The sequence below is a fragment of the Myiozetetes cayanensis genome, unplaced genomic scaffold (assembly GCF_022539395.1).
Source record: "Myiozetetes cayanensis isolate MyiCay16 unplaced genomic scaffold, myiCay2020 scf5-8, whole genome shotgun sequence".
Classification (NCBI taxonomy): domain Eukaryota; kingdom Metazoa; phylum Chordata; class Aves; order Passeriformes; family Tyrannidae; genus Myiozetetes; species Myiozetetes cayanensis.
In genome coordinates, this window is record NW_026087742.1 from 75,969,506 (window position 1) to 75,996,650 (window position 27,145).

General features: G+C 36.4%; 2 protein-coding genes across 6 annotated transcripts in view; one reads left to right on the plus strand and one right to left on the minus strand.

Annotated features, from left to right (window-relative positions):
• The window catches only part of DNAJC3 (DnaJ heat shock protein family (Hsp40) member C3), a 30,617-nt gene extending 26,678 nt beyond the window's left edge, over positions 1-3,939 (plus strand). The window contains exons 10-12 of the mRNA XM_050332460.1: positions 2,185-2,317; positions 3,118-3,266; positions 3,699-3,939. Of these exons, the coding sequence (XP_050188417.1) occupies positions 2,185-2,317; positions 3,118-3,266; positions 3,699-3,856 (440 nt within the window). The 3' untranslated portion in view covers positions 3,857-3,939. The remainder of the gene's footprint in view (positions 1-2,184; positions 2,318-3,117; positions 3,267-3,698) is intronic.
• A 4,262-nt stretch (positions 3,940-8,201) lies between these two features.
• The window catches only part of UGGT2 (UDP-glucose glycoprotein glucosyltransferase 2), an 83,767-nt gene continuing 64,823 nt past the window's right edge, over positions 8,202-27,145 (minus strand). For 4 of the 5 annotated variants that reach the window (XM_050332455.1, XM_050332454.1, XM_050332456.1 and 1 more), the window contains 10 exons: positions 23,667-23,751; positions 21,933-22,018; positions 19,021-19,119; positions 18,240-18,324; positions 17,617-17,799; positions 16,202-16,362; positions 15,794-15,908; positions 12,667-12,783; positions 11,519-11,663; positions 8,202-10,632 (listed from right to left, as the gene is read on the minus strand). In XM_050332455.1, coding sequence (XP_050188412.1) covers positions 10,610-10,632; positions 11,519-11,663; positions 12,667-12,783; positions 15,794-15,908; positions 16,202-16,362; positions 17,617-17,799; positions 18,240-18,324; positions 19,021-19,119; positions 21,933-22,018; positions 23,667-23,751 — 1,099 coding nt within the window. In that variant the 3' untranslated portion in view covers positions 8,202-10,609. Of the gene's footprint in view, positions 10,633-11,518; positions 11,664-12,666; positions 12,784-15,793; positions 15,909-16,201; positions 16,363-17,616; positions 17,800-18,239; positions 18,341-19,020; positions 19,120-21,932; positions 22,019-23,666; positions 23,752-27,145 lie in introns of those variants that run through there. The other variant, XM_050332457.1, reaches the window with a different exon arrangement.

Here is a 27,145-nt window from a genome sequence, read left to right on the forward strand (position 1 = left end):
AAGCCAGCAAAGTTGTCTAGAGTTACAGTGTGATTACCTTCTGAGAGCTTCTGAAGACTCCTGTGTTAAAAGAAGGAGAGTTAGATTTGACTGAAGTATTTAAATTGAAAGTGACCCTGGAAACTAGTTGTTCCTTTTATGTCGTGGAACAGGATGAAAAGAAGAAAGGATGCTTTCTGGAATAGCAGGCCAGTAAGCAGCAGCAGTAACTCTTCTGTTGGTTTGTGAGGTACTAGTGCTTTTAGAAATAGTGGCTCAAAAGAATTGATTAAATATCTCACTTGACATACCACGAATGAGTAATGAGTCTCCTGGTTTCATAGCAAACTTCTTGTCATCGTGAAGCTGCCATCCTGCTCCACCTGCTTCCAACCCTCACCCCTCCAGTGGGACGAGCAGTTGGCTCTCAGAAAGAGGAAAGTTCCTACACTGGAGTGTGCCATCAAAATGGAAGTGTGAAAGTGTAAAATGTACTTGCTGGGCGCTTTCCCTCTGCAGTGTGCAGCACTGAAAAACTTACCTTCCTCACGTGCTTAACGCTCCCAGTCTTTAAATAAGGAAGTTGATTTTAAAAAAAAAAAATTAAAAAGAAGATAAATCTAATACTGTCATGGCAAACAGCTGATCCCTGAGCGGGTTGTTTCCCCACTGTGGTGCGTGCTGTCGGTGCTGTCGGTGCTGTGGCGCTCAGTGGAGCTGAGCAATCTGATCTGCATTTGGCAGGACGTTGTGGTGGGACCTCCCAGTACCACCTGAAGCAGGTTAAGTACAGTGGTGCTTAAAAGGATTGGAGCAGTAAAGCAGCATAATGAAATCCCTGCATTTTCATTATTTTTATTGCTTTCGACATCATATATTGGGCACACATGTTAGTTCACACTCCTGGGTTTTTTTGTTTTTATTTTTAATGACTGGACAAATTATTTAAAATATCAGCAGAAGCCAAAATGCTTTGTTGAAGCAGCAAATGACAGTGTCCAGTGATGAGAAAACTAATAGAAATTTTGTGTGGCTTGTAATAGCCTATGAAATTGTTGGGGCACTGGCAGTACTTTTTGGAATTAATTTTTTTTTTGTCAATAACTGAAACAAGATTGCAGTGGTATCAGATGTCTGGGTAGTACAAATTCATTAGCACTTCCTGCTGTCTTGCTCAGAAACAGTGAAAAACAAATGTAACACCTGCTGAGAAATAGCATCTGCTTGGAAATAATCTGATGCAAGTACTTTATCTAACTTGAGAAACCTAGGAGATTGAGATCTGCAAATGAGACCTTAAGGATTATAACAGTGAAAGAAGAGCAGTCTCATTAAAGACTTAGATAGTTGCTTCCCTTGATAAATTTTGATATCAAAAAACATATAAACTTGGTGTCTTAAGCATTCAGTTACCACTTACAATAGTAATAGAGTTTACTTAAAAAAATAATGTAGACCTTGAATGTCTTAAAAATTCATGAATACATTACAGCATCTCTCTTGCTTTTGTTCCTGAGAAATGCAACTCTTGAAATAAAGTGAGAGTATGCCTTTGGAAAAAAGAAAACCTTAAAATATAACTGTCTGCATATTATGTATGCAGAGGTGTAAAAAAAAAGGCAATGTTTGCCTTTCACTAACAGTATGAACTTAGTGGTAGTCTGAAATGTGTCTTTATTGTCATTAAAGAGAACAGACTTTCTATCATGTTGGTAGAGTGCAGACTGGGGGAGAAGAAAGAATATTAACTTAAAGACTCTGGGTAATGCATCTTTCAGTTGAACAGCAATGTGGGACCAACATCGTGCAGTGGACTCTTCACATAACAGTCTGCTGAAATCTTGTTTCTTGGCCTCTTTTTCCTCCTCCCAGGCCTAGATACTTGTTACATTTATTCCTGTGCGTGTTGCAACATCAAGAAAGTGTTATGACCAGAGTCTGGTAACCTCCCTTCTCCCTCATTTCCCACAAGTGTAATGAACCTAAAGAAAGAAAATTACCTAATTTATATGTGAAAGTGACTTTCCTCTACTCTAAGGTTTTCTAATTTAGGAAAAAACCAAACCAAACATGTCAATTTGAAATGAAAGTTTTGCTGTTTATGTATGGTAACAGTAAAGCTTCGATTTTGTGGAGCGGTTGAGTTCTTTAAATCAAAGTATGTAGAGTTGTGTAATCTTCTTTCATTCACTTTTTTTATAAAAGCTATTAAAGACTACGAGACTGCTCAAGCCAACAGTGAGAATGACCAGCAGATTCGGGAGGGGCTAGAACGTGCCCAGAGAATGCTGAAGCAATCACAGAAGAGGGATTACTATAAAATCCTGGGAGTAAAAAGGTGAGATATTAGTTCCAGAGATGATGATATGAAAGTTGGTTATTTTAAACCAGAGGAGATAGGGCTGATCACTTGAATTTGTTCTGCTGTTCATTTATCTTGCTACCTTCACTTTTCTGCTGTACTAATTTAGTAGTGTTCAACTTGCAAGTAGCATCTATTTACAGGTTTTTTTAGAAGGAATGGAAAAACAGCATTGGTGAGAGGGGAAATAAATCATTTGGCAGGAAATTCTTAGTAGGTGAATGAATCGGGAAGGAAATGAAGACTGGCAAGAAATTACCAAAAGCAACAAAAATAAAATTGTGGCAGATAGTGTGATAGATTGGGAGAGTTTGAAAGGACTAACTGAAAGGTATCAAAAATACTTCTGCCATTAACCTTGAGAATCCAACAACTTCCCTTTCTAATGAGGAGCAAACAGATGTCCAGTTCTGAAGTAGTATTGGTCATCCTTCCAATTGTGAACTAATTTGATCTCTGCTTTTTGTGCTTTTTGTTATGATTGCAAATTCTTCAGACTAGGAACTCTGTTCTGCATAGTATCTGGCAGTAGCATCTTTCCAAGGAAAGTAAATGGGTGGCAAAATAAAAGAGTGAGTAATCTTTGTTTAGAGTTGAAACCTGCTTCGTTTTGTGTAAAGAATCTTCAGTGCCGCTTGCAGAAGGTTAACTAGCACCTCATAATTTTCCTGATGCCCTTAATTACTGTCTCAGTGTTTAAAATAAACCTGTAGATTCACTAGTGTGACATGTGATTTAGAGAGTTAAGTTAGTTATGATTTGTTTTATCCATCCAGAAATGCTCGAAAGCAAGAAATCATAAAAGCTTACAGAAAGCTGGCATCCCAGTGGCATCCTGATAACTTCCAGAGTGAGGAAGAAAAGAAGAAAGCAGAGAAAAAATTTATTGACATAGCAGCTGCTAAAGAAGTCCTCACTGACCCAGGTAATGATGCAGTGACTTCATTTTTTAATTACTTTTTTACAGTAAGTTAAAAACACAGCAAGTGTAAGTCATAACAGGCATCACAACTTCCCTCTCTTTCTCCCCTCATCCTTCTTGAGAAAGTAGTGCACTAATACTTGCATCCAGTATGTCACATGAAGTCAGATGTAAACCTGGAATTATTTGTTTCAGCGTTTCAGTGATTTTTATTAAAAGTCAAAAATTATTATTTCAAAGATCACTTTTTGGGATATCATCTTGTAGAGATTTCTAGGATTGAGTAACTCTGGATATGCTTACTTCAAGGATATGGATATCTCCTGCCTCGAGTGCTATTGCAAATTGCATTTAGATTATAACAGCACCTGAAGTATTCCAGGGAAGCCCTGCTATTACTGTGCCATAATTCCATCTTGGCTTTCTTTCCTCCAGAAATGAGGCGGAAGTTTGATGCAGGAGAGGACCCACTGGATGCAGAGAGTCAGCAGGGTGGCAGCAACCCTTTCCACAGGAACTGGAACACGTGGCAAGGATTCAACCCCTTTGGTTCTGGAGGAGGACCATTTACATTCAAATTTCACTTCAGTTAGAGCCAAGACTGTTTCTGGTGGCTGCTGCTGTTTTTTATTCAATTCGTTGAAAAATAAAAAGTCTCTCAGTTCAAGACCCAAAATCTTAATTTCTAATGTTGTCCTTAACCCAGAGTCTTACTGCACTAGAAGGAAGGTCTTTCTTTCTTTCTTTCTTTTGGTATTCAGTGGGTTTGCTTGACAAGCTCACACTGGTTGGGGGAGGGGGGAGTTGTACTGCCTTTGTATTTGTTGTGGATATACAGGACGTGTTTATTCCCATGGATGGAAAAAACAATAAGATGCTACTTAGGACAATGCTTAAATTTAGGACTCAAGTATATGCTTCAAGATAAAAATGCATGTAAATATTTTTCTGGATCAGGGCCTAATAAACATGGCAAGGGTAGATACAATAGTCTCCACATTAACAAACTGTTGGTCGTGCTCAGCAGAACGATCCATCTCAGTATTTTTAAGAGGAAACCCTGGTGAGCACCTGCTGTGTTGGTGTTGGCAGTGCCACAGGTAATGAGTCCCAGCAATCGCTCTGGAAAAAGAATGCTTGGGAGTAATTGTGTTGGAAAATGTCTGCTCGCTTTGTTCATAAACCTGAAATGGATCGGGGTGATTTCCTTGGTGGTAATTGTCAACTATGAAACTAAAGAAAACAAAACAAAACCCACACTTTTTTTTTTTGAATGTCATTTGGGGTGTTTATTTAGGTATGATTCTTGAGTAGTTTGCACTTTAACAAAATACCTGCTTGAGATTTGAGCAGAAAATGTGATGTGACATTTCCCCTGTGTAGCAGTTTGTTAGTTCTGTCAGAACTAAGATAGGTTGTGAGGTGAGTGTGCTGCAGACTGCAGGAATGTGGTGTTGATTCCAGCCTTATCCTGTGATACAACTTCGTTTCTGTTGGGTGGTGCAACAGGGAGTTAATGCTGTGTGAAATCGAAGTAATTTTGTGTTTCTTGTAACAGCCACGGTACTGCAGAAACAAATGTGTGCAAAAAGAGGGACTAACTTCCCACTAGCCAGAAGTCTGGTTTATTTTTTTCTATATGCACATGGTTGATGGAACTGTGAGAGTGTGAAGTACAGCGTTTCCAGGGCTTTGGGAGTGAGGAGTCCTCCGTTCTGTAACTGAATCTGTCATAACCGCTGATGAGTTTCATCAGCACCCACTTTCTCAGAACGCAAGAATTATGGTTCATCAGTGTTGATTGCATTTTAACTGGAAAACAATAATCAGTTGATAGGAATCTTCTCTCACTTCAGCTGACAGCATTTGAAAGCATAAGCAGCCACAGTAAAACAAATGAAATCAGCAAATAAGGCCTTCAGTCTGAAAGTGTTTTCTCTTACTATAGTCAGAGTTGCTGTTGGAGCCCTAAGTATTTCATGAACATAATTGCAAGGCCTTGTGCTCTGCAGACATTTATCTTCAAGCTGAGGAGCACGTGTGGTGATTTCTAACAGTTTTTGGTACAAAACAATCCCAGCAGCCTGTGAAATCCCAGTGTCGGATGTTTCCCAAGTTGAATGACTTCGTGGAAGTTCAGCTTGTGCCTTTGACCTGTTGGAAAGCTTTTTGCTTAAGCTCTGTACCAGATGCTCAGGACACTGTTCAGAGCACTCCAGGCTGGCGTGGCTCTCTGGGAACTCACAGCACAGTGAATAACCTGTTACCCTGTGGAATTGGCCACGGACAGGCAGGTGGCTCTTGTGTGTCCCCCCGTGGCTCTTGTCAGCCCCTGAGGCGGAGCTCAACCCAGCCATGCCTGTTGTGGGCAGGGTGGTTCCTGGTGGTTGCTCTGTGTGTGTGTGTGTGTGTGAGCCATCACTCTGTGCAAGCCCTTCCTGTATTGGCTCGTTCACTGCAGAAGGGGCTGCTTTTAAACAAGTATTGAATGAGCAGTGTAAGCAATATGTCACGTATTGTACATACAGGGGCGTGGGTGGGCTGCAGACGTCACAACAAAGACCACAGACAGCTGTGTTTGTGTGCTGGGGAAGCGGTGGGAATGAAATGTCTTCTTTCAAAGAACTGCCCTTGTTCCTTTTTTTTTTTTTCCCCTCCATCCATCTCCCATCTCTGTTTTAAAAGCCAGAGCTGAGAGAATTGTTTCCTGGCGTTAACTTTTTTTCTTCTTGGGAAGGAATAAGATGGTCCCTCATGAGTAAATTCTTCATACTGATTTTGGAGCAGCCTGGGTTTGTTTCTCTGGGACAGCAGGACAGTTCTGGTGTACGCTGGCAGCATTCAGGAACCAAAAAGGACCATGTGCATTTTGAGAATGAGTGGGAAAGGGAAAATTACATTTTAAGAAAAGAAAAAGGGTTAAATGTAGTCAGTAGAAGAAGGAAGATGATTAGAACCTGAATGCTGTTCATAGATTTGTTCCGTGAAAGGCAGGTTCTTGGAAACAAAAGCAAAAAATGACAGTGGAGAACAAAGCTTTACTAGTATTGAGCAGCTGCTGTTTACAAGAAGTGTTACCACCCCAGTGCTATTCCTAAGGGCTTTGAGGTACTTCTGGAAATGCAGAAAGATGAAGTTGGTTAAAAAGAAACCATTTACATTGCGAGGGTCTCCAGATAACGGTGATGCATTTCCTGATGTGACCTTGGAAAATGAAGCGCTGGTAACACGCTGAGTGTTAATGGTGCAGGCGACGTGCAAGGAAGCTGAACTCGCCTTTTTATTTATTAGTGGGTGTCTGTAGTGCAATAATGTTCAATAACTGAACATTGAAATAAATGTCTTGGTAGTTTGTCAACCCTGAGATGTGCATGAAGCATCGTTACCATAATTGGCCTGTATGTAGATGCAAACTTTCTCTGTTGAATTCTTTCCGTTTTAATAAACTAGTTTCCAACTTGTTTTAAAATGAAGGTGGGGGGAGCATATTATACTTGGTACATGCTTAATACTGAGGTACTGATGATCAGTGTTAAAACAGATTCAAAGTGAACTACAAAGTGAATTGCTCAAACTTGTGACATATGCAGAAAATGTATCAGCTTAAACTTTTTAAAAAAAAAACACAAAACGAAAAAGCTTGTTATCATTTCAGTTTTCAGACCAATGTTTGGAACAAGAATTATTCTTCTGTTTAGGGCTGTGATTTATAGGAGCTTTGCAGGAAACTAGCCAGGATAGCATAGCAGGTTAGTTGTATTTAAAAGTGCCTTACTGTAAGGTATTGTTTGTTTGCTCTGTAATACACACTTTTATCTATAAAATCATAAAATAAATGGCAGAATAATTTTTTTTTCCCCTCAGCAAATCTCGTAAGTAGCAGTTTTATGGTATAAGAAGGATAAGTAAAGCTAGCCAGAGATTTATCAAATGTTTCAAATTATAAAATGTCTTTATATGAAATCATGAATCTAAAAAGCAAGAACTGTTTTTTTCTAGAACTGTGGGAATTATTTTATGGTATTTTTCACAATAAAGATATTTATGATGACAAGAAAGCACTGCTGTGTGTTTGCCCTTCTTTGCTCACCCTGCTCTCCAGGCTTGGAGTTAGGCTGCCCGAGTGCCTGCAGGCAGGGGAGAGGACGGGGAGGAGTCACATCCTGTGTTAACAGAAACTCGAATGTTTAGAAGTCAACTACTGCAAGTGTAGAAACCCTGTTGAATGCCAGTTTCACAGTGAGAACAACCAGCCTTTGGAATAATCTCCCCAAGGATGTGGCTGGACATTAGGCTTTTCCTGACAGAGTGCTGGGCCATCCTGTCTGGACCGTGCTATACCAAGGAAGGCTGGACCAGATGATCCTGGAGGTCCCTTCCAACCTGGTATCCCATGGTTCTGTGATGTCTCCGTGTGAAGGCAAGTACTTGATTCAGGGAAAAGGGTAAAAGGAACCTTCCTGAGAAATACGCTCAACGCTAAAGCTCTGGCTCATCAGCAGCGCTGCACTAATCTCTGGTTCATTCATTTTCTGCTAAACTTACAGGCTGATACCAAGAAGATTAAGACCTGGAAAAGACACTGTAATAGCAATACAGATATAAATTGTAAAACCCCTTCATCTGAACAGTTCAAATACTGCTTTGCTTATTTACTAGTTCAAGCCATGTGGCAACACTCCAGTAATCCAGGATGCATTTTCTTTCCCCCCTCCCAGGGCAGAGCACGCAGCTTGGAAACAACAAATAAGCTCGCTCTGCCTGTCTTTAAATTGTCACCTTGCAGCAGGTTCCTAATTGCTGTTGCTTCCCTGCAAAAACACTGTTAGTAGATCCAAAGCAAAAAGAATTGCAGCAAGTCCTTAAATGCCTTCAGTCTACAGAAAAAGTTTTTAATAGTTATTGTACAATACAAAAATGGAGAACAGAAAATAATGATTTTTTTTCCCCTCCAGTGGCACCTTTTAATATTTTGTACAACATAAACAATCCATTGGTTTGGTATTAAAAATACATGTTAATGACTCAAAGTGCTGCTTTAAGGAGATCTTTAACAAGTAGTGAATATACTGGTGGGACCCTTCTTGTTCTATAAACCAATGTATATCTCAAAAAAAGAGCTTTCTTTGAAAGTAGTGTTATGCAGAAAAAAATACTGTAAAAATTTTTTTACAAATATAAAAAAAATGCAGGAAATTGCATCGAAACCTTTTACATCTTCAAAATACCTCCAGCAAATTGCATTTCTAAAAATTATATTCTAATCACTTAAGTAACCTCACGGAAATAGTATTTAAAGAGCTATTTCCTTTTTTAAAGCCTGTAGAAGTGATCCAATTTAAAAAAGAACAGGATGCAACAGAAAAACTGAACACAAAATCAGTGCATAAACCATACACTTTTTATATTGCATAACAGAAACTTCCCACACAGATACTCGTAAGAGAAGTAAGGTTTCTTAAAGAACCTTTAACTTCTGGCTTAAAACAAGCTTTCCAATATATGCTCCAAGCACAAGAGACCAAGGCAGAGGGATGTGAAATGCTGCTGCAAAGTAAGGCATTAGGATGGAAGTTTAAGCTTCAAAAAAGGTAAGAAAAAAAGAATAATGCAGCAAGCAGTTGAATAATGGGGTTTTTTTCCTCTAATATGGAGTATCAGTTATTTCCTCCTTATGCATGGAATTTATAGTAGTGGTGCATATGCATCTGCTAAGTCAGTTGTAAGTTCCATCTATGTGGTATAAAAATACCAACCTAAAGTTTACGTTCAAATATGTCTTGACTTGCTGCCTGATACCCTGAAGTAATTATGTTAGAGAACAAGCATAACATCTCAAGTACTGCACTGAAATGGGACAGTTAAAGGGAACCGACAGGAGGGTTTACTGACTCCTGCTAGTGGGTCACACAGGAAATGCTCCCTTGGGTGCTTCGTACAAGGAAAATCCCACAACAGATACTTAAAAAAAAAATTTATGTGACATGTTAAAACTGTTCAAAATGCATAAAGGTAAAACAACAAAAAATATATAAAAAGCTGTAAAAAAAAAAAAATCTCCATGTCTCATATTCTTAGTAATAGGAATTGAAAAATACCAGCAAGGCATAATTTTAAGTACTGGTTCTTCCATTGTAAACAACCAACACCTGAGGACAATGACAGTACATACAAAATAGGCTTCATTTCTCTTACTGTTTATTCAGTTATTTGCTGGTATGGAAATACTATTGCAACTCACTGTAAATTCACCCACTTAGTGCAAATTACCTTGTTTTTCGTAATTTCAAGTATTTAGACTAAAAGGCTGCATTAAGTTGTTCTTATAACAATTTGTGGTCTCATCGAGTCCAATTTTGAAACCAGCACAGCATAAACAGCAGAGTATGTATTTAAGGCACTAGATTTCAGTTTAAGTCATAAATTCCTCCTTTTCAAATATGCGTATTGCAAGAACTCTTCCCTGCAATTTTTGTGGGATCAAAATGTCAGTAGCCCACTAAAGCAACGGTCTTGTGAGTACAGACTTTTAGAAAATTACAGGAGACACCACTGATAGTCAAAAATACTCACATATTTTATTATTTTATTTTCAGTCTTAAACAGGATGATGATAATCAAAACCAAGTAGAAACAGCTTTCAGGTACTGAACCTCTGATGCAACATGTGCTGGTTGGAAAACCACCTTAACCAAGCCCATAATGGAATTTTATGACACACTATTTTAAGTGACCAAAAGGAGCCTAAGAATCAAAAATTAGTTTTTAAAATCTGTAAGAGTGCAGCAATTCTGCACAATAAATGAAAAGTGTCATTCCTTGTTTTTAGCTTCCAAGTTGACTTATCTTTGTGTGGTCTGAATTACTGAAGTTATTTTTTATGCCTTATCTTTGCTCCACTGGGACTCTTTCTTGTGACCGTTTCTCCAGGGACAAAACTACAGATATAGAACCAAAATTCTTGATCTTTGAATACATAAACTGGACGCATCTAATATGCACAAAACAGTTTTCATGTACATATTTAATGTGTGTGTCCTCCCACAGACTGACAATGTATCTTTGAGAAGTTGAACACCTCTTTCTTCGTATTCTAAAATCCCCTAGGCAAAATATACTTTAAAGAAGAAAACCAACCTCCACACTGGGTAAAAAAACCCCAAGTACCTGAGGATTTCTCGGTTTTGTATTGCATTTAAAATGTTTTAAATAACACTATAAGTTATAAAATATTTGACTTAACATTAAAGAATGTTGCAAATAGTGCCAATGTAACATTTGTAACTCCCATTCAGTCTTTTTCCAGAAGACTACTGAGTTGTCACCATTGTTGTTCACGGGCTGTGCTAAAGTTCATCGTGCTTAAGAACTGTAACCAAAAAGAAAAAGAAATTATAAAAACGAGTCAGATAAAGACAGTTCTGTAAAATGTGAAGAAAGCCCTTTACTTTCCACCTGCTGCTAGTCAGTCGTGCAACATGAACTTCCTTTTCAGAGCCTTGCTAAAAGCAGACCATAAGCTTTCACAAAGAATAAAAACCACTACGAATTCTTTACAAGGAAAAGTGAATTTGTTCCTTGACTCAAGACTTTTAAATATATATCTGCTAAGTTTTTTCTTCAACCTCGAGGGCTGAGATCATCTTTTTTATTTTGTTTTGTTTCACATTACTCCAAGACGTCTTACTAGAAGTTCTGTAAGTGCGTTTGTTGGGGGTTTTGTGGGGGGCTTTCTGTGGTTTTGTTGCTGTTGTTTGGATTTTTTTATTTAACAAACTCAGTTTAAAATGCATTAGTAAAAAAATAAGCCAAACTCTATTTGTAGACTAAACCACAATTCAGTCTGGTGCAAAAAGGCCCTGGATACATGAGCCTGGAGACAACTTAGTAGAGACTGAGTTAACCTAAAGCTCATGGCTGTTAGGCAGTAGGTATCTAAGTGACATCTAAGCCGATGTGCTTTATTTAATATTTGTGCCTCAAATGATGTGTTACGGTTGTGTTTGAGGTCCAAGAACAGGACACCACGAAACCTTCTCTTAGATTCTGGCACGAAACAAAGGATTTTATTCTCTCAGTGTAAAAGTCCTATGTAAAGAAGCATCACACATTAAGCATCAAAACCCACACAGTTTCTCTAAGAACAGGGAAAATTACACAAATAAAGGATTTGTGCCTACTGACCCCAATCTTAATTTCAACTATATTAATATTTAATTTTTAAAAGCTAACAGATGAATATGCATGTAAGTTACCTTTTTGAAATAATGATGTTGGATTTTTCTTCTCCTTTTCAATTTGCTGTATTAACTTCCGTATCTCAGAGTCGTACTCAATCCATTCAGGAACTATCCGGGCAGCCGCCTCTAATTTTGGTTCTTTGGTCTGGGGATTGTTGCACTGGAAGTTTAAACCATATCAGATGTAAACAAAGCAAATGTGAAAATAACACCTCCTCAGAGAACTTAGCTCAAATCATTTTGTCAGCATTTGCAATGCCATTGAAACATGCAAAGTCAGTTACGTGGACATTATTATTAAAAAAAATTACACAAAAATTGTAAATAAATCCTGTTCAAATAACTCAAATAACTCAAAGTATTTAATTGCAAATACTTTTCTTTCTGCCCATGCTCCTGACTATATGTATAGCACAGAGATGGCCAGCACAAGACTACTAAGATTTAGACAAAGTTCCATGGGGAGATACAAGATACACATTGGCACACTGAGGTTGAATCTGATAGGGGTTTTTCATTACATTTGTGATGCTTCCTCTAGTGTTGTCTAGAAAAATGCATTGACTACTTCCATAAAATAGTATAAATGGAAATCTCAATATCAAGTGATACATGATAATGGGGACTGAAAGAAGGTGGGATGGGGTTTAATAATGAGAGAGGAAGATTTTCTCTCTCTGTTTCTGTTCCCAAAGAAAGACACTTTCTTCTTTCTAGACATGGAGCATTACACTTTTTAAGCTTTGCTTTATCTCCTGTTTATAGTGATGAAATAGACAAAGAAACCATACTAATATTAAGTCCTATAATCATCGGATTCTGGAGGAACCTTCCAGGCAGGGAGTGCAACAGCAGCACACAATGCCCAGAGAGTTAACAGTACTTCATCACAGCTCTAGAAACCTGGCCGAGTATGGAAAAATTATAAGCAAAATACATGTATGGGCATGAAAAGCCTCAATCTTGTCAGCAACACTTAATTTTTTGGTACAGTCTTCAGTTTTAATGTAAGAAATTTGGTACAGAGGAAGCAGGAGAGGAAAAGGACTGAGTCTTCCAGTGCCTTCCATCAAGGCTGCCTTCATGACATGACATGTATTTATCTCAAAAGCCACAGAAATCACAGCAAAGTTGTTAATCTATAAAACTAACTCAAGACTCACCAAGTCTATTGTTTTAGCCTTTTTCTTGGACTCATCATCACACCAGGTTTCACACCAAAGCCACTCCTGAGGGAGAGACTTAATGGCTACTTGATGAATCATATTGTTGGGAAGATCCTGTACAAATTTTATAAAATCATAAATTAGCACTGAATGTAATGTAACTGGTTATCAAGCTGGTTATTAAAAGTAGAATATCTTTGCTCATTACTCTTACATTTTCTTCTTCTTACATTTCCTTCTTAGTTCTTTTTCACCTACTTCTTTTTCAAGTAGATTCAAAACTTAGCCAAGCTCATTTTGATGCCAATTCCACCTCTCATTTACCAAGCAATTTTTTCTTGTACTTACATCTGTCTTTCCTTAGCTTGATGTAACAATACTCCTGCCTGATACTCGTGGTTCAGATACTGCATGTCGTGCTATAAATACTACTAAAGAGCAAAACCAAAACCATCTCTCCATTCCTTAAATTTGAAAAAAAATATCCCTCAAAAACCATATAATGGAGGATTACGCCACTACTCTAAATTTAGACGACTTCTAGGAAAATGGATTCCAGAAACATGAGCGTGAGAAGGAAAAGCTATTAAACTGCTATTCTGGTTACCTTCCTTACTTTACTTTTTTTTTTCTTTTTCTTTTTTTGTAACCTGTATTATATAGTCAGGTACTCTCATCAAGAGAACTCCAAATGAAGATCTTGCTGAATGCAGGGAGCAGCATTTACACATGAGAAAAACCCCAGGCAGTGACTATTCACTGGCCATAGTTAAAAATAATAGGTGTAATTGGTAGATCCATTTGTGAGCTCCCTCACATGTGCAACCCCTACATTATATTTTCAAATAAATGTCAGTACCGTGGTAAGTATTAGTCACATCTTATTTTGCCAATTCACGTTGCTAAATGTGACAGAATAAAACAGCACATATTGCTGCATTTTGAAAGACATATAATTTAATTCAAATACAGACAATCAAATATAAGTATATTGGGAGCCAAGACATCAAACAGTGAAATGCTTTTTTTTTTTAAAAACTTAAATTCTACAAATTTTTGTAAGATTAAAAAATGGTTTATCACCCTCTCAATTTCAAATGAAGAGAGATTGGTTTTCTGTTGTGCCTCTGACTTTCTAAATGAAATCACAATTCCTGAGTTACTACAATTCCTGAGTTGTGAATTTACAAATTGATACATGGAGCAGAAAGTCAGCTGCTAGGGCCAGGATTTGAAGTAAACAGAAGAAAAGAATGAATTACAAAACACAAACAACTAAACAAAATTACTGTATTGGAAGTCTATTTTTTATGGTGTGTAATTTTCCTCCCTAGGAGTTCTATACTCACTCTCCTTGGCATTTAAAATCCCAATTTTCCCTTCCATCTACTTCTCTTTTGTGGTTTATATTAGCATAATCTTAACTACCACCCATGAAGGCAGCAGTGCTGGTAGATCAGCAAAGAGCTGAGATTGCTGCTTCTTTGAGAAGAGCAGTGAGCACTCCAGTCAGATATTTAAAATAAAAATAGTAATAAAAACAATCACAATGTATCCTTATCAGTAGATGAAAGCTCCCCAGGACTCAAATGCATTGCACTGTGGGTTGTATTTCTAGGAATATTGCTGTATTTTGTGTAAGTAGTAGCAATTAAGACAAAGTAGTTCCTATCAATACAGTCAGAAACCAGATTAGTATGAAAATATTACTTTGAAATATTTTTCCAAGTAATTCCAATTCCTTTCTGCCAAGATTTAGCTACCTTAACATCTGCTCCTTAAGTGGTTTTTGATTTGATCCAAGGGTTATTATAACAAGAGATATAAGCCACCGTGTATCAATGCTGTAATTGAAAATATAAGAATCTTAAAATAGAAAGAGACACGTTTTTAACATTTAGAGAACATCAGATAAGTCTAATTACTATTTCTGAAAATCAGCATTACAGTGGAAGCCCTGTACCCAGCTTCTGAGTCTTTAAAGGTCTTTCTGAAAGACAACTTGCACATATGGGCAAGACTATGTTTGGAGAACATACAGCTGCATTCCATCAGGACTAAGTGTGACACAGGGGCACCAATTCATTCCACTGCCCAGAAAAAGAGAAGTGAAATGTGAGTGTTGCTGTTATGTCAGTCTTTTGCTCTTAACAATTACAGCTAAAGGCTGCTCCAACTCCCTGTGTCCAGTCTGCTGTGAGTTTTTAGTGTAGCTGTATTTCCACTTTTCTTTGTCCAGCATTATAAGAACTGCTGGTTTCAATTTTTACTTTTATTTCTGGGGGCGGGGGAGGGGGAGCAAATGGCAATAATGTCCTTACGTAAGAGAGAGAAATTTGCTTGCAGAGCAGGGGAATGGAAAGCAGGCACTGAAATGTGGGCTTTGGTACCGTGGGATCCCTTTGTTGCTATAGGCAGGTAAAACCTTTTGTGCTTTAATAGTTGCACAAGAAAAACAAATAAAGCAGGGACAACCTCACTTATGAAGCCTTCTGAAGTTCACCCAAAGTGAGACATAAATAAGAAGTACTATTGACTCAGGCAGAAATGTGATGAGTTGTTACTACCCATCTTCTACCAAGTTAAATAATTTCTACTACAGGAAAAAAGTAGTAAATTTAAGTACGTTATGTTTACGTGGGATCCACTTACAATGCTTGTGGCTGCACCCTGAGGTACCTCATTTGGGTTTAAAAACTGTTGGAATTATATAAATAAAGACTACAGCCACCCCAGGGTGACAATGTACAGTAACCACCAGAGTGCCTTTGCAGTTAGCTTACAAAAAAAATTAAATTTACCTTGATGAAAAAAAAAGAAGGAAAAGGAAAAAGCTCTTGCCAAATAAGAATATAATTACCATTATTAGAATAAAGGTGAACAGTTCTCTATGTTGGTTTTTTCCTCACTTTTTGTCATATTAAACAATTATTTAAAACAATAATCATTTAGTGTTCAGTTTTCTGAACTGTGCTCACATGCACACCTGAAAATGTGCTAAAAGAGCAGTAAATGGCAAATAGTTTTGGAATTATATAACATACATGTTGAGATTCACAACAATTCCATGCCATTTGAGAAAGATAAAGAAAATAAACCCCAAGTTACTTAAAGCCATATATACCTGATCTAGATTTGACAGACTGTTTGGATCTTGACTAAGAGCCTGGTACTGGCCCCGAAGCCTGTCTCCAGCTGCAATCTTTCTGAACGTCTTGAGATCCACAACATATAAGGCACTAAAAGTTTAAAAAAACCAAAAAAGAATTAAGATTTGTGGAGTTTCACCGTCTTTTTGATAATATTAATAAAAGTAACTAAAATATGTTTCCATCCTGAAAGAATATTTTTCTTAATTAAGTGGCTAAAGCTACAGTAGAAAAGTGAAATCAATATGTCATCAGAATTCATGCCTTACTCATCTCTTGTTGAGAATGACTGGAGGTCAACTGGTTTTGAAAACCTCAGTGATCAATATCAAGATCCAGATTTCAATCAAAAGCACACACTGCGCAAAAACACGTTATCCTACCTGATATGGTATTTCCTTTTCCCGAGATGTGATGCCCAGTATCCTGATTTCCAGAAACGGTACCCATCCATTTCCTTACGGCTGTCACAGAAAGGTGTGTATCCATAGGGAGCTCCATTTAGATCTAGATCTCTGAGTTCTTTCAGGTCACTTCTCACAATCTAAATAAGAATATATATTTGTTTCTACAATTTAATACTGTTTCTAAGGTATGCACACGAGGGTAGGTATTGCAGCAAGTTTCGCAAAGTTTTATTTTAATTAAAAAAACCAAACTGAGACACTACAACAGTGGAGTATAGATAAAATATTCCACTGGTAGATGTTTACCAAATTATTCTTCAAGTTAAAAAGACATTTTTATTATCTTATTAACAGTGGTCATCTGTGTAACACATTTAATAAGTAAATTCAATAAACCAGGCAAAATATTTTTAATTCACAGATCAGTGTTTCTCGTTGCCCAATACTAAAGTCCTTAATGAAGAAGCATAACTTTTAAAATTAAAAGCATGTCCCTTTTAGAGTATCCTTCCTACTTATTACATAACTTGGGTATTCCAAAATTATTTCATCATTTGAAAAATCTTTGCATCTAGTAATAAAGTACTTTTAAAAATAGGTTACAACGACATTTTACAAATGCCCTTTATTTACTGATCAATCCTTCTCCACCTAATTTATCAGTGGTAAAAAAAAGTTTTAGCTATTTGGGTGTAGAGAGAAATCCTTACAGCAGCGAGGACAGACAACCAGTGTTACCAGATGGTGTATCCAGATGAAACTGCAAAAAGTTGCAGCCTGCATTACTAGACCTAAATTCAATTTACTCTCAAGCTTTGGAAAAGAACCAAAATACATTAATATTTGTCCTGACGTTTTTAGCAACCTTGTGATAGACTTTTCAATGCCTCATCTGTTGGAGACAGCATTTTGTCTTTCAGTGTATTACACAATATTCATTCCTGAGTGAAAGACTGCATATAAATTTGAAATAGAGACAGGATTAATCTTGACAAATTTCAGCCATCCTGAAGTTGTTAAAATGGTCCAAACTAATCCCCTCAGACTCCTTGCACAGTGGAGAAGTCCCCTCAATCAGTCCAGAGACTGAATCACTCCTATACACTTCCAGTGAAAGGCACATTTAAGATCACACACACCTCTCCAGGCACCTTTCACTCTCCACAGGCAATTTAGGATAACTCAGTGCAGGGAGACTCTAAATGTCCACATGACTAAAGACAAGTGAAATTACTGCACTTCACATTCTGCACCACCACTGGTTCTGTTCATACAGCTGCAACAGCCTTACAAGACTGACGTACAAATAAAATGGCCAGAGGGGATGAAACTGCATAAATTCTGGCCCAAATGAGTTCCTCGTACATTTATATACCATTATTTTTTCTTACCTGGTCAGCATCGACAAATATTATTTTATCCACAGCCAAAGGGAAAAGAACATCCAAGAAAAGAATTTTGTAGCCCCAGATAATTCTCTGTTTTTCTGTCTGTTGATAAAGCCAGCGGGGCCACTTGTACTGTACTAACTCGTAGTTGAAACCATACTTTTTAGCCATGTGAGGAATAACATCCTAGAAGAAAAAAACCCAAAAAACTATTAGGTGCACATATATGGCACACAGTAAGGACTCAAAAGGAAAAAGTGAATGCTGCAAAACAGTTGTAGCTGTATTGGCCTTACTGGCTACACAGTTTATTACTTTGAAATGTTTCTTTAGTTTTAGCAGTATCCTCAGCTACACCAGTAGAAAAAGCATTTCATGCAAGCTTTTGGAGACTATCAGAAGAGAATAAATTATTATAATTTATCACTGAGCTTTGCATTCCACAAGAGAAGAACCTTATATAGAACACTTTAAAAAATATTAATATTTAAAACTATTTAATCCACTCAGAGATTATTTTCCACTCTGAAAATTTAATTTCAATTATATAATTACTCAATTGTAATTTAAAAAAAATTACTTAAAATTTTAAAGAAAAAAATAATAAAAGAAGACTTTTCTCCTACCTTAAATGTAGGGGAGAGGTAGTTTTTCAGAAACCAAAATTTAACTGGTGTTTTTGTATGACGTAGGACAGAAAGCATCATAATTCTGTGGAAATATAAGTCTATAATAAACAAACAAATACACACAGGTCATTAAATTTCAACTGCACTTAAGAAGTGTTAAAAATTTCTAAGTAAAATTTTCTTTTACCCAACTTAAGCAGAATTTTCTATCTATTTCTAATTAAAACCTTTAAAGAGCATGTGTTCAACACTGTTTTGAGATGGACTTATTTGATCCAGATTGGCTAAGCAACAGTAGAAGGAACAATTTCAAAAGTGGATCTATTAACAAGTTTTATTCTCAGAGAAAGCCTGACAAAATTAGAATAATGATTAATACTTTATATTAACTCATGTAATCATATGTGCATATAGTAACCCCATAGTTTGGACTAAATACAAATAGATACAATTCTAAATACAAGATTATGAAGTCACTTCTACTACACCTTTATACAGAGAGTTTGAACTTCATCTTTTATGTCTGTACTTCACACATGAAAGACAAGGAGAACATTCTTCTGCCTTCAAAGAATAATGGTACTTTTGAACATCTGTATGTTGAATCACTTTGTTCTTAAATAAAGAGTAATTTAGTCCTCATTGTATACAACCTTTCTATGTATTGATAATTTCTTTTATTTTGTTTAAAAAGTCAGTTTCCTTAAGCTGCTTAATGCTAGTATGAAAATTTAGTGTATTGCAAAGAAATTCTTGCTTCCCTTTTACCTTTCCTTACCTTAAAAAACGTTCATATAAATGCCCTGATGCAACAGAGAAAATGTTAAGAATGTCACTTTTCTTTTCACTTTCTTCTGTTGGAATTCCTTCTGAAAATCTAAGAATTATTGTAAATTATAGTTAGCCATGATATAAAGCAAACATTCAGCAGAAAAAACATACTAAATTATCATTAAGCTCATAAAGAATCAAAGTAAGAAAATACACAAAAGAAATACTCATCATATAGTAACCAAATACACTCCCACTGCACATGCCTATGATACCAAAATCTTTTGGGAGCAACACCTCATACCCAGTCACTCAGGACAAACAATGGCACAACTGCAGCCTCCAGTATTTTCAACAAAACAGAACCCATATTTGACAAGAACTCCACATTTATCAAAGTAAAAATAATCAGAAATACACGCAGACATATCATCTTGAGAACTGATAGATTTTAAATTCAAACCCAGTTATTTTCCATTCCTCATCCACATGCATTCTACATCAGAACAACCAATGTTCTGAAGTGAAGAATGCCTGCATAGCCCTCATAGGTGGTTGAGCTGAATATATTCCCTAAAATACAGACTGAACATAATACAAAGATGGTCACACAAGGCCAAATCACATATTTAACTCACTACCTTCGCAACAGCAAATGGCAAGCCTGAGGAGTAGTAACCTTTCCCAGAATACCCTCATAACATTCAGTGGTCTGTGGTGATAGGATTTCCTGAGGGGTTTTCATAATACTTGCTGAATTCTTCCTTAAATTAATCCAATTACTCTCCCTATAAGCTAACCTATATCTCTGAGGTACATTGTCCAGAGGTTTTCTATTTCTGCTCACAGCATTTTTTGCTTGTTTTGAATAACAAAGTCTACCAGGATTGGTTTTTCACCATGTATGCCTTCCAGCACACACAGCCAGGGCATAGTGGCTGCAGTCTCCCTCAAGCACTGCTTTACTGATCTCAGAACTGCAAAGGCTGCCTTCGCCAAATTGGTTAGTGCATGGCTTGATATTGTTGGAAATTCACCTCAGTAGTCTTTTGGGTTTTTTTGAGGTAATTCTTCACACACTTATGATTGCATGACTCACTCCTGTTAACTTTTCTTCTGGTTGCATCCCTTTTTAAAGTATCCTTTAGAAAGTAAAAAAGAAGTGTCCCTCATAATCTTTAAGAACAAATGGGACAAGTCTCAGATCTCCAACATATTCAAAAAATGAGTTCACATCACTCCACTAATACAAAGTTGAAATCCTAGAAGACTGCGATGCAAGTGTGAATGATCTTTTTGAGAAAGATTATTCACATTCTTTTCACTCAGCCATGGTAAGAGCACAGTTGTACCTGTGCAGGACTATAGCAAATGCAGAAGAAAGGCAGTGGAGCAGCGCTGACTGCCCTGTATGGCATCTCTAAAGATGACAACCTCCCAACTAGCACTGAACTTCCACAGGCTAAACAGACTTGCAGTTCACAGTCCCAAGCCATCAGTTTTCTTTCTTCTTGACTTTTTGTCTTGTTTCTTATCATAGTGACAGCAGGACCAAAAGACTCTCAAGCTCTTTATAATGCAACCATCATGTGAAAAAAAATAAAAGCAGGTTTTCATAAAAGGATCTTGAAAATATTGATTATGAAAAGATTTACAAAAAAGCAGAGATCTTCCAGATTGAACAAGCTGCTGGACTGACTTGTAAGGTCACGTGGGAAAAGCAGTCAATTGGGAAAGGGCTGCTCACTTATGAAAGGTCTTGGGCAATAGTATGCACGTGTCCCATGTCAGAGCACACGTGAATTCCTCTAATGAGTAACGTGCTGGTGATACTCTTTTCATTCTGGGATAACAAAGAGGAAGGATATTTGACAAGTTCCTAAACAGCAAGAGGCTGACAGAAATGGTAGGCTTCACATCATGCCCTTGAGCCACAACTTTGAATCAATGGGAAAAGAAATAAACTTTATTGAATGAGGGGCTTCAATTGCCCAGCTAAGCTCTGAGCCTGATGCACAATGATGAACCAACCAACCGTGGTAAAAGGCAAGACCTGAAAGATTGAGAGATCTCTGGCCTCATAACCTTCACAGAGGAAGCTAAGATTTTGATCACCGCACATACATCCTTTGATGCAGCCAATTAGAAGTGGGAAGCTTGAAGATGATGAAAAATTCCTTTATCTAACATCCTTCTGAAAAAGGACAAGAGGCCTTGTCAGAAGAGATGATAAAGCTGAAACAGAACCCAGTCCTGGATCTACCAAGAGATATGTGTTAGAGGATTAACTGGGGTCAACTTTTTACTAGATAAAGTAGAACTGCTATGCCTTCTATTTATTTTCATTAACAGTCTGTGTCTGAGAACTACTGCCAAAGCTACTGAAAATGGAAGAAAGCCTTTTCTGGGTCTTGCTCAAAACAGCAAATTAGAAATACTACAATGTTATTAGACCCAAATGTAAAGCTTGAGATGTTTATTGCAATTACTTACAGAACTCAGACTTTAAAGTAAAAGGTATTTTATTGACATATAAAAACACTTCTTGAGATTTCATAAATAGTGTTTAGTAGCAGACAAGCACCACTGGTCTGCTTTTTGATGCTCATTTTCACATATCTGAGTACCACATAATTGGCTGGGATTTTCACTTTGAGATTGATTCCTTACCCCAAGAAAATGAAAAGCCAGTGGGGAAAATGAACAGGAACTAGAAATACAAAGGAAGGATTAAAAAAGGCACTAAGGAGATGTACAAGACATTGTAGCTTTTCTTTCCCCTCCTTATATTTATTATTATATATCCCTTGGAGAGCCTTTTTACATATTTGTATCACTATCAAGTAAGAAACCCTTACTTGTTGTGAGTAATAATAAAGACGTGTTGGAACATTAAACTAGAAGCAAATTACGCATTACCTTGTAAGTGATTCCAGATTTCCATATTTTCCTGTTGTTCCATCTGTAAGGAGATCTTCATTTATTTTATCAGGCTTTTTCTGTACCTAGTCAGTAAAATAAATGTATTTGTGTAATTTGGAAAGTTGGCTGATACTAATTACTACTTCAACTGCGATATCTAAGTATGGTGCAGTAACTGGCTAGAGCTGGACCAACATCTGGACCAATTTCTATTTCAGTAAAATACTTACTGAACTGCATTGAACTGAACAGTAAAAATGTAATTTCATACTTTTAAACTACGTAGAGAACTTGCTGTAATAAAAATAAATAATTTAATATAAATTAATGGTGACTAATAATCAAACAGTTTGTTCAAGCCCTCTGTACTTTATGCAAACACCAACTACAAGTGTGGGGAATTCTATCTCATTTTTTACACTCATGAGTTCGTGATCCAGCCATTAGCTGGCAGAAGTGTAGCAGGTTGTTGCACCACACAGTGGAACTTACCTGAAGGGAAATTGTCATTCTCATAAGCCCTTCACAAGGAGAAAGTGACAAATTTGTCACTGAAACATAAGCTCTCCCACACAACTTAAGCAATTTTTGCTGTCTTATCCAGATGCGCACAAGGCTCCAAATCAATTTCATTAGCTACTTTAATTTCCTTGATTAAAATAAACCTAATTGCTTTTGAAAACCAAATAGCTTCTAAAACCCTCAGTGTCTGAACATACTCAGTTCTAATTATATTAATTTCACATGATCATACTGTCAAGCCAACGCTTACAGATTTCTGTTCACGCTGCATGACGAGTCTTTTGCTAATGGTCCTGAAGCCCCATCCTACACATCACTGAAGTGGTTCTGCATTTCAGCTGAATGACAGACCTTACGTATTTGAGCTATAAGCTTAATACATGCCACCTCTCACATCAAGTAATTTTCATATTTTGACCAAAATGGCACCCTTTTATCCTTTTTCTGAGGCAGGTTCATCATGTTCCAGAGTTTTACACGTTTTCTCTGGGTTCTGGAAACTTTCAGTTACAGGACTGGAGAAGAGACACATGCCTGCAGTTTTAAAAATTCCTCTTGTATTTACATTGTTCGCTCTCCTTCTCAACGTCTAAAATTAGGATACAATGTACCAAGGAAATCAACACAAAATGTTATTTACGAAATAGAGGAAAACATATAATACTATGAGGCTCTTTCTCCTGAATAGAACTCGTGCTTAAATAGCTCTTTTTGATACAGTTTTCAGAATGGAAGTAACGTAATCTCATTTACACAGATTTGATAGCTTAGGGTAAAATTCAACACTCCTAATTTTAACTTCCACTTTGGTATCTGGACTTTGTATAAAATCCCTCTCCAGTCACTGGAGAGAAATGAGTGCCTCAAAAGGTGGTCATCTTGCTGGTTTAAATATACATATGAGTTGGAATTAGTAGACCTTTGGACTCTCTCTCATTCTGCTACGCAGAGAGGGAATTTAAGTCATCTAGATTTGGACACCTTGAGCTAGATGAGATAAATCTTATCTATGTTTAACCGCTATTTAACAATCTCCCATGCAATTAGTATAACCTGATTGGATCAAATTAACTACATTAATTTGCACATCCTTCTCTTTAATTATACAAAATCTAAATTATATATTTCAGTATACACCTTTCAATTAAATATAGCCTAAGACATGTAAGCATAAGCCACATTTCATATAAGGAAACACTGCATACATACTTGAATTTTGATAATTTTGCTTCTGAAGTTGTTTAATACCACAGTAACATCTGTCAGGTCAGCTACAGAATCTGTTCCTTCATGGCTGTGAGGAGAAAAAGAACCCATGCAAATGTACTGTCTCATTAAAACATACATTGTTACTTGTGTTTAATTAGAGTATAAGGTTTAAAATTGTTATTTATGGAAACAAAATTTCTTCATTTTCACCTAACTGTATTTTAACTTCATAAACTTTCTGAGTTTTAAGCATCCCTAGATATTGTCCATAGTGGTAGCCCTCACTTTGTAATATGGATTTTCACAGGGAATTTTATCAATCAATGAAAAATTGCAGCAACTTAGAGCTGAACATATTATGCATTAAATGAGTATATCTTACATTCAAACACTGAACTAAAATTCATTTTTTAAATATGGAAAATATCTTAGAAATTGCTGTGCAATGGCATTAAATGTACTTTTAAATGTATTTTAAAATAAACCTGCTTTGAAAAGTATAGGGAAAGCTTCATCACAGTGCTGAGATAGTAAAGATTAACTTTCAACTGATTGGCTTTGGAAACTGTACACCTAAAGACACAGCTGTGCAAGCACCTCATGAACATATGCCTCACTGAAATCAGCTTAAAGGCATTCAGACATCTCAAAACTGTACTGCAGTCCACTGAGTAACAAGTATGAAAATGGTGTTGTCACTCTGTGATAGAGTAAAATAACATAATTCTCAATTTTTCGAGCTTTTATACCTCAGCAGCCCATACATTTTGCCTTCAATCTTTTCTGTCTTTTATGTGTTTCCTCTTGCTAAGGCTATACATACAAAAAAATGGGTTTAAGAAGGTAATCTGCTACCCCTTAGGCATCATTTTCCCCCCTAGAAAACAGAAGCATTTAAATCTTGTTTCAGTCTGTTTCATACCCCTTACCTAAAAATGACAAGATTTTATACAGTTATATGAATTTTCTATTTAATACATTTTTGTAAAGTGTGCCTATGATCACCTAGTTTCATGGAAATGGCCTATTCTTGAACAAAACAATGTTCAGGATTATCTTGACTTTTTTACTCTGATTTAGATATATGTTCACCCTTCTAAAATACTGCATTTATGCACAGTCAACAATGGCCTTTTTATCACAGGGACATAAAGTAGTCAACAGGCACAGATCTGCATATTAAATAAACTGTGCCATTAAAAAGCTTTAAAATAGTAAAACTAGATCCAAACAAAAACTGCTGATAGCAGCAGCCAGCCCAGTGCTCCCATTTTTGCCCTCAGTTTTAACACAACCAAAATTTTCTCTCTTATTCACTCAGTTCCCTCAAAATCTCTAGGTTACAAATTCTGTAGGTAGCTCTGCAGCTCTGATGAAAAAGATGTTTTTCCAAAGTGTTTACAATATTCTCAAAGTGTTTGGTTTGGAAGTAAATTTCACAACACCGTTTTGTCTCCTTAAATCTCTTTTGTGGATCCCTCACTGTGGGCTCCATCTTTACTGAGTGCCAACTGTTTCACTCTGCACAGCCCTCAGTTTGATGAATTTCTGTCAGTATGAACAAGCTTTTTAAATGCAAGTAAAATGTCTCGTATACTGGCAGCACCGTAACATATGTAACAAAAACTACTTTATTGTTATATAACTGTTGTACAAAGTTAAACTTCTCTAGCAGACTACTTATGTCACAACTTTACCGTTTCAAAACACTTACGTGCTTTTAATATAAATACAAATAAGTATCAATATAATATAAATTATAATTTTCCATATGGGGAACAAAAGCATTTAAGTTCAACAAATGGAGACCATTAAAGAAACAAACGGAAAAACTCCTTGGCCAAATTATAAAAGATGTAACTTTCAGCTAAGCAGTCTGCATCCAAACCTAATAAATTACACCTATCTGCTGTTTTAAAAAATGAAGTCTTCAGCAGGGTTGTATATATATATATCTTCAAACTATTTTCTGCAGCCTTCTCTTGTAATACCTGCTCGTTTTCCCACCAACTTCACAGAATCAAAGTGCCAATATTAAGCAGTGCTCAGACTATTGCTGAGTACAATAACTTTCATTTTCCTAATATTTATAATAATTTATTAATAAGTGTGACTGCTTCAAAATAATGATCCTTGTTAGAAGCAGTGTTCGAAAAAACAGAGGCAGCTTTTTCAAACGCTGTGTATTTACATTAAGTAAAAATAAATTACTTGCATGTCTATTAGATGCAGCTACAGGAGAAGCAAATAAGTATCGAGATGTAGAAAGTGCTGTAACTTCAAATTCCTTCTAAAATTTCTTCTAAAGTTGCTATTATAATGTACAAGCCTGTGACTCAAAGAAAATATCTCACAGTTCAACAGGAGAGGACATGACTAATATATAAGGATGGAAAATATACTGCAATACCTCTTGGCAAAATTCCATCCTATCAAACAGTTGCCTGAATTCTGACAGCAATTTCATACTATTAATACTGATACCTGTAAAAGAAATACCAAAGATCCTGGTACAGTCACCCAAACCTATTTTTGCAGTTGTACTCTAAGCATGTAATTATTACATAGCATGTAATAATTAAATTAAATAAATGCTACTGTTTAGATTCCTTATTAAGTATTAGTTTTCCTGACTTGGTTGAGTTCAATTAAGTCCATTTGTATATCTTCTTAGGGAAAATCAGTAACCTTACAAAACAGCAGATGACATAACTTTCCTTTGATCCAGCCTAAAATGTAGAATGCTTTTGTTTCATTTTGTTTAATTTTTTAATTTGACTACACCTCATTACATTATTTTTTTAACCATGCTATCTTATATAAATCACTTTTTATATCTTAAGAATTGAATGCTAAATTAGACAAATGATATAGCCACAGTGGGTGGAGATTAAGTGAACTTCTTAGGGTAAAGACTATGCTTTTCTGCTTTTTCAACAGATTGTGAGTGGTTTCTGGGGAAAAAAAAAAAAAAAAAGGAAAATTGTAAACAAATAGAATGAACATAACATTCCATTAAGATGTCTTCCTGTATCACTGAAATTGCTGTATTAACTATTCAAAACCACAAAGAGGTTAATGGAGCTTTTGAATTTTTTTAATAGTAGCTGATGAATAACAACATATGGAATTATGTATTCCTGAGCTCCAAGTAATATTTCATAAGACATAGGCTTGTTTCAGGTCACAGAATTACACTGAAGCAGAAGAGAGATAAGGGTAAAAAAAAGAAAAAAAAGAAGGAAGAACTGAAGTTGAAATAAAACAATACTGCTCCTCTAGAAGGGATTTGATCTAAAGCTTCAAGAGGAAGCCCTCATATGCTACAGATCCATGCTGTTACATAAAACATGAGAAAAAGATGATTCTTCTGTGGAATAGTTGGAATGATGGCTAGCATATCTTCCCTTATATGAAAATCAACCATGGAAATTACAGATTTAGAAGCCATAGAGATGCCAACTAAATGTCAGTTAGAG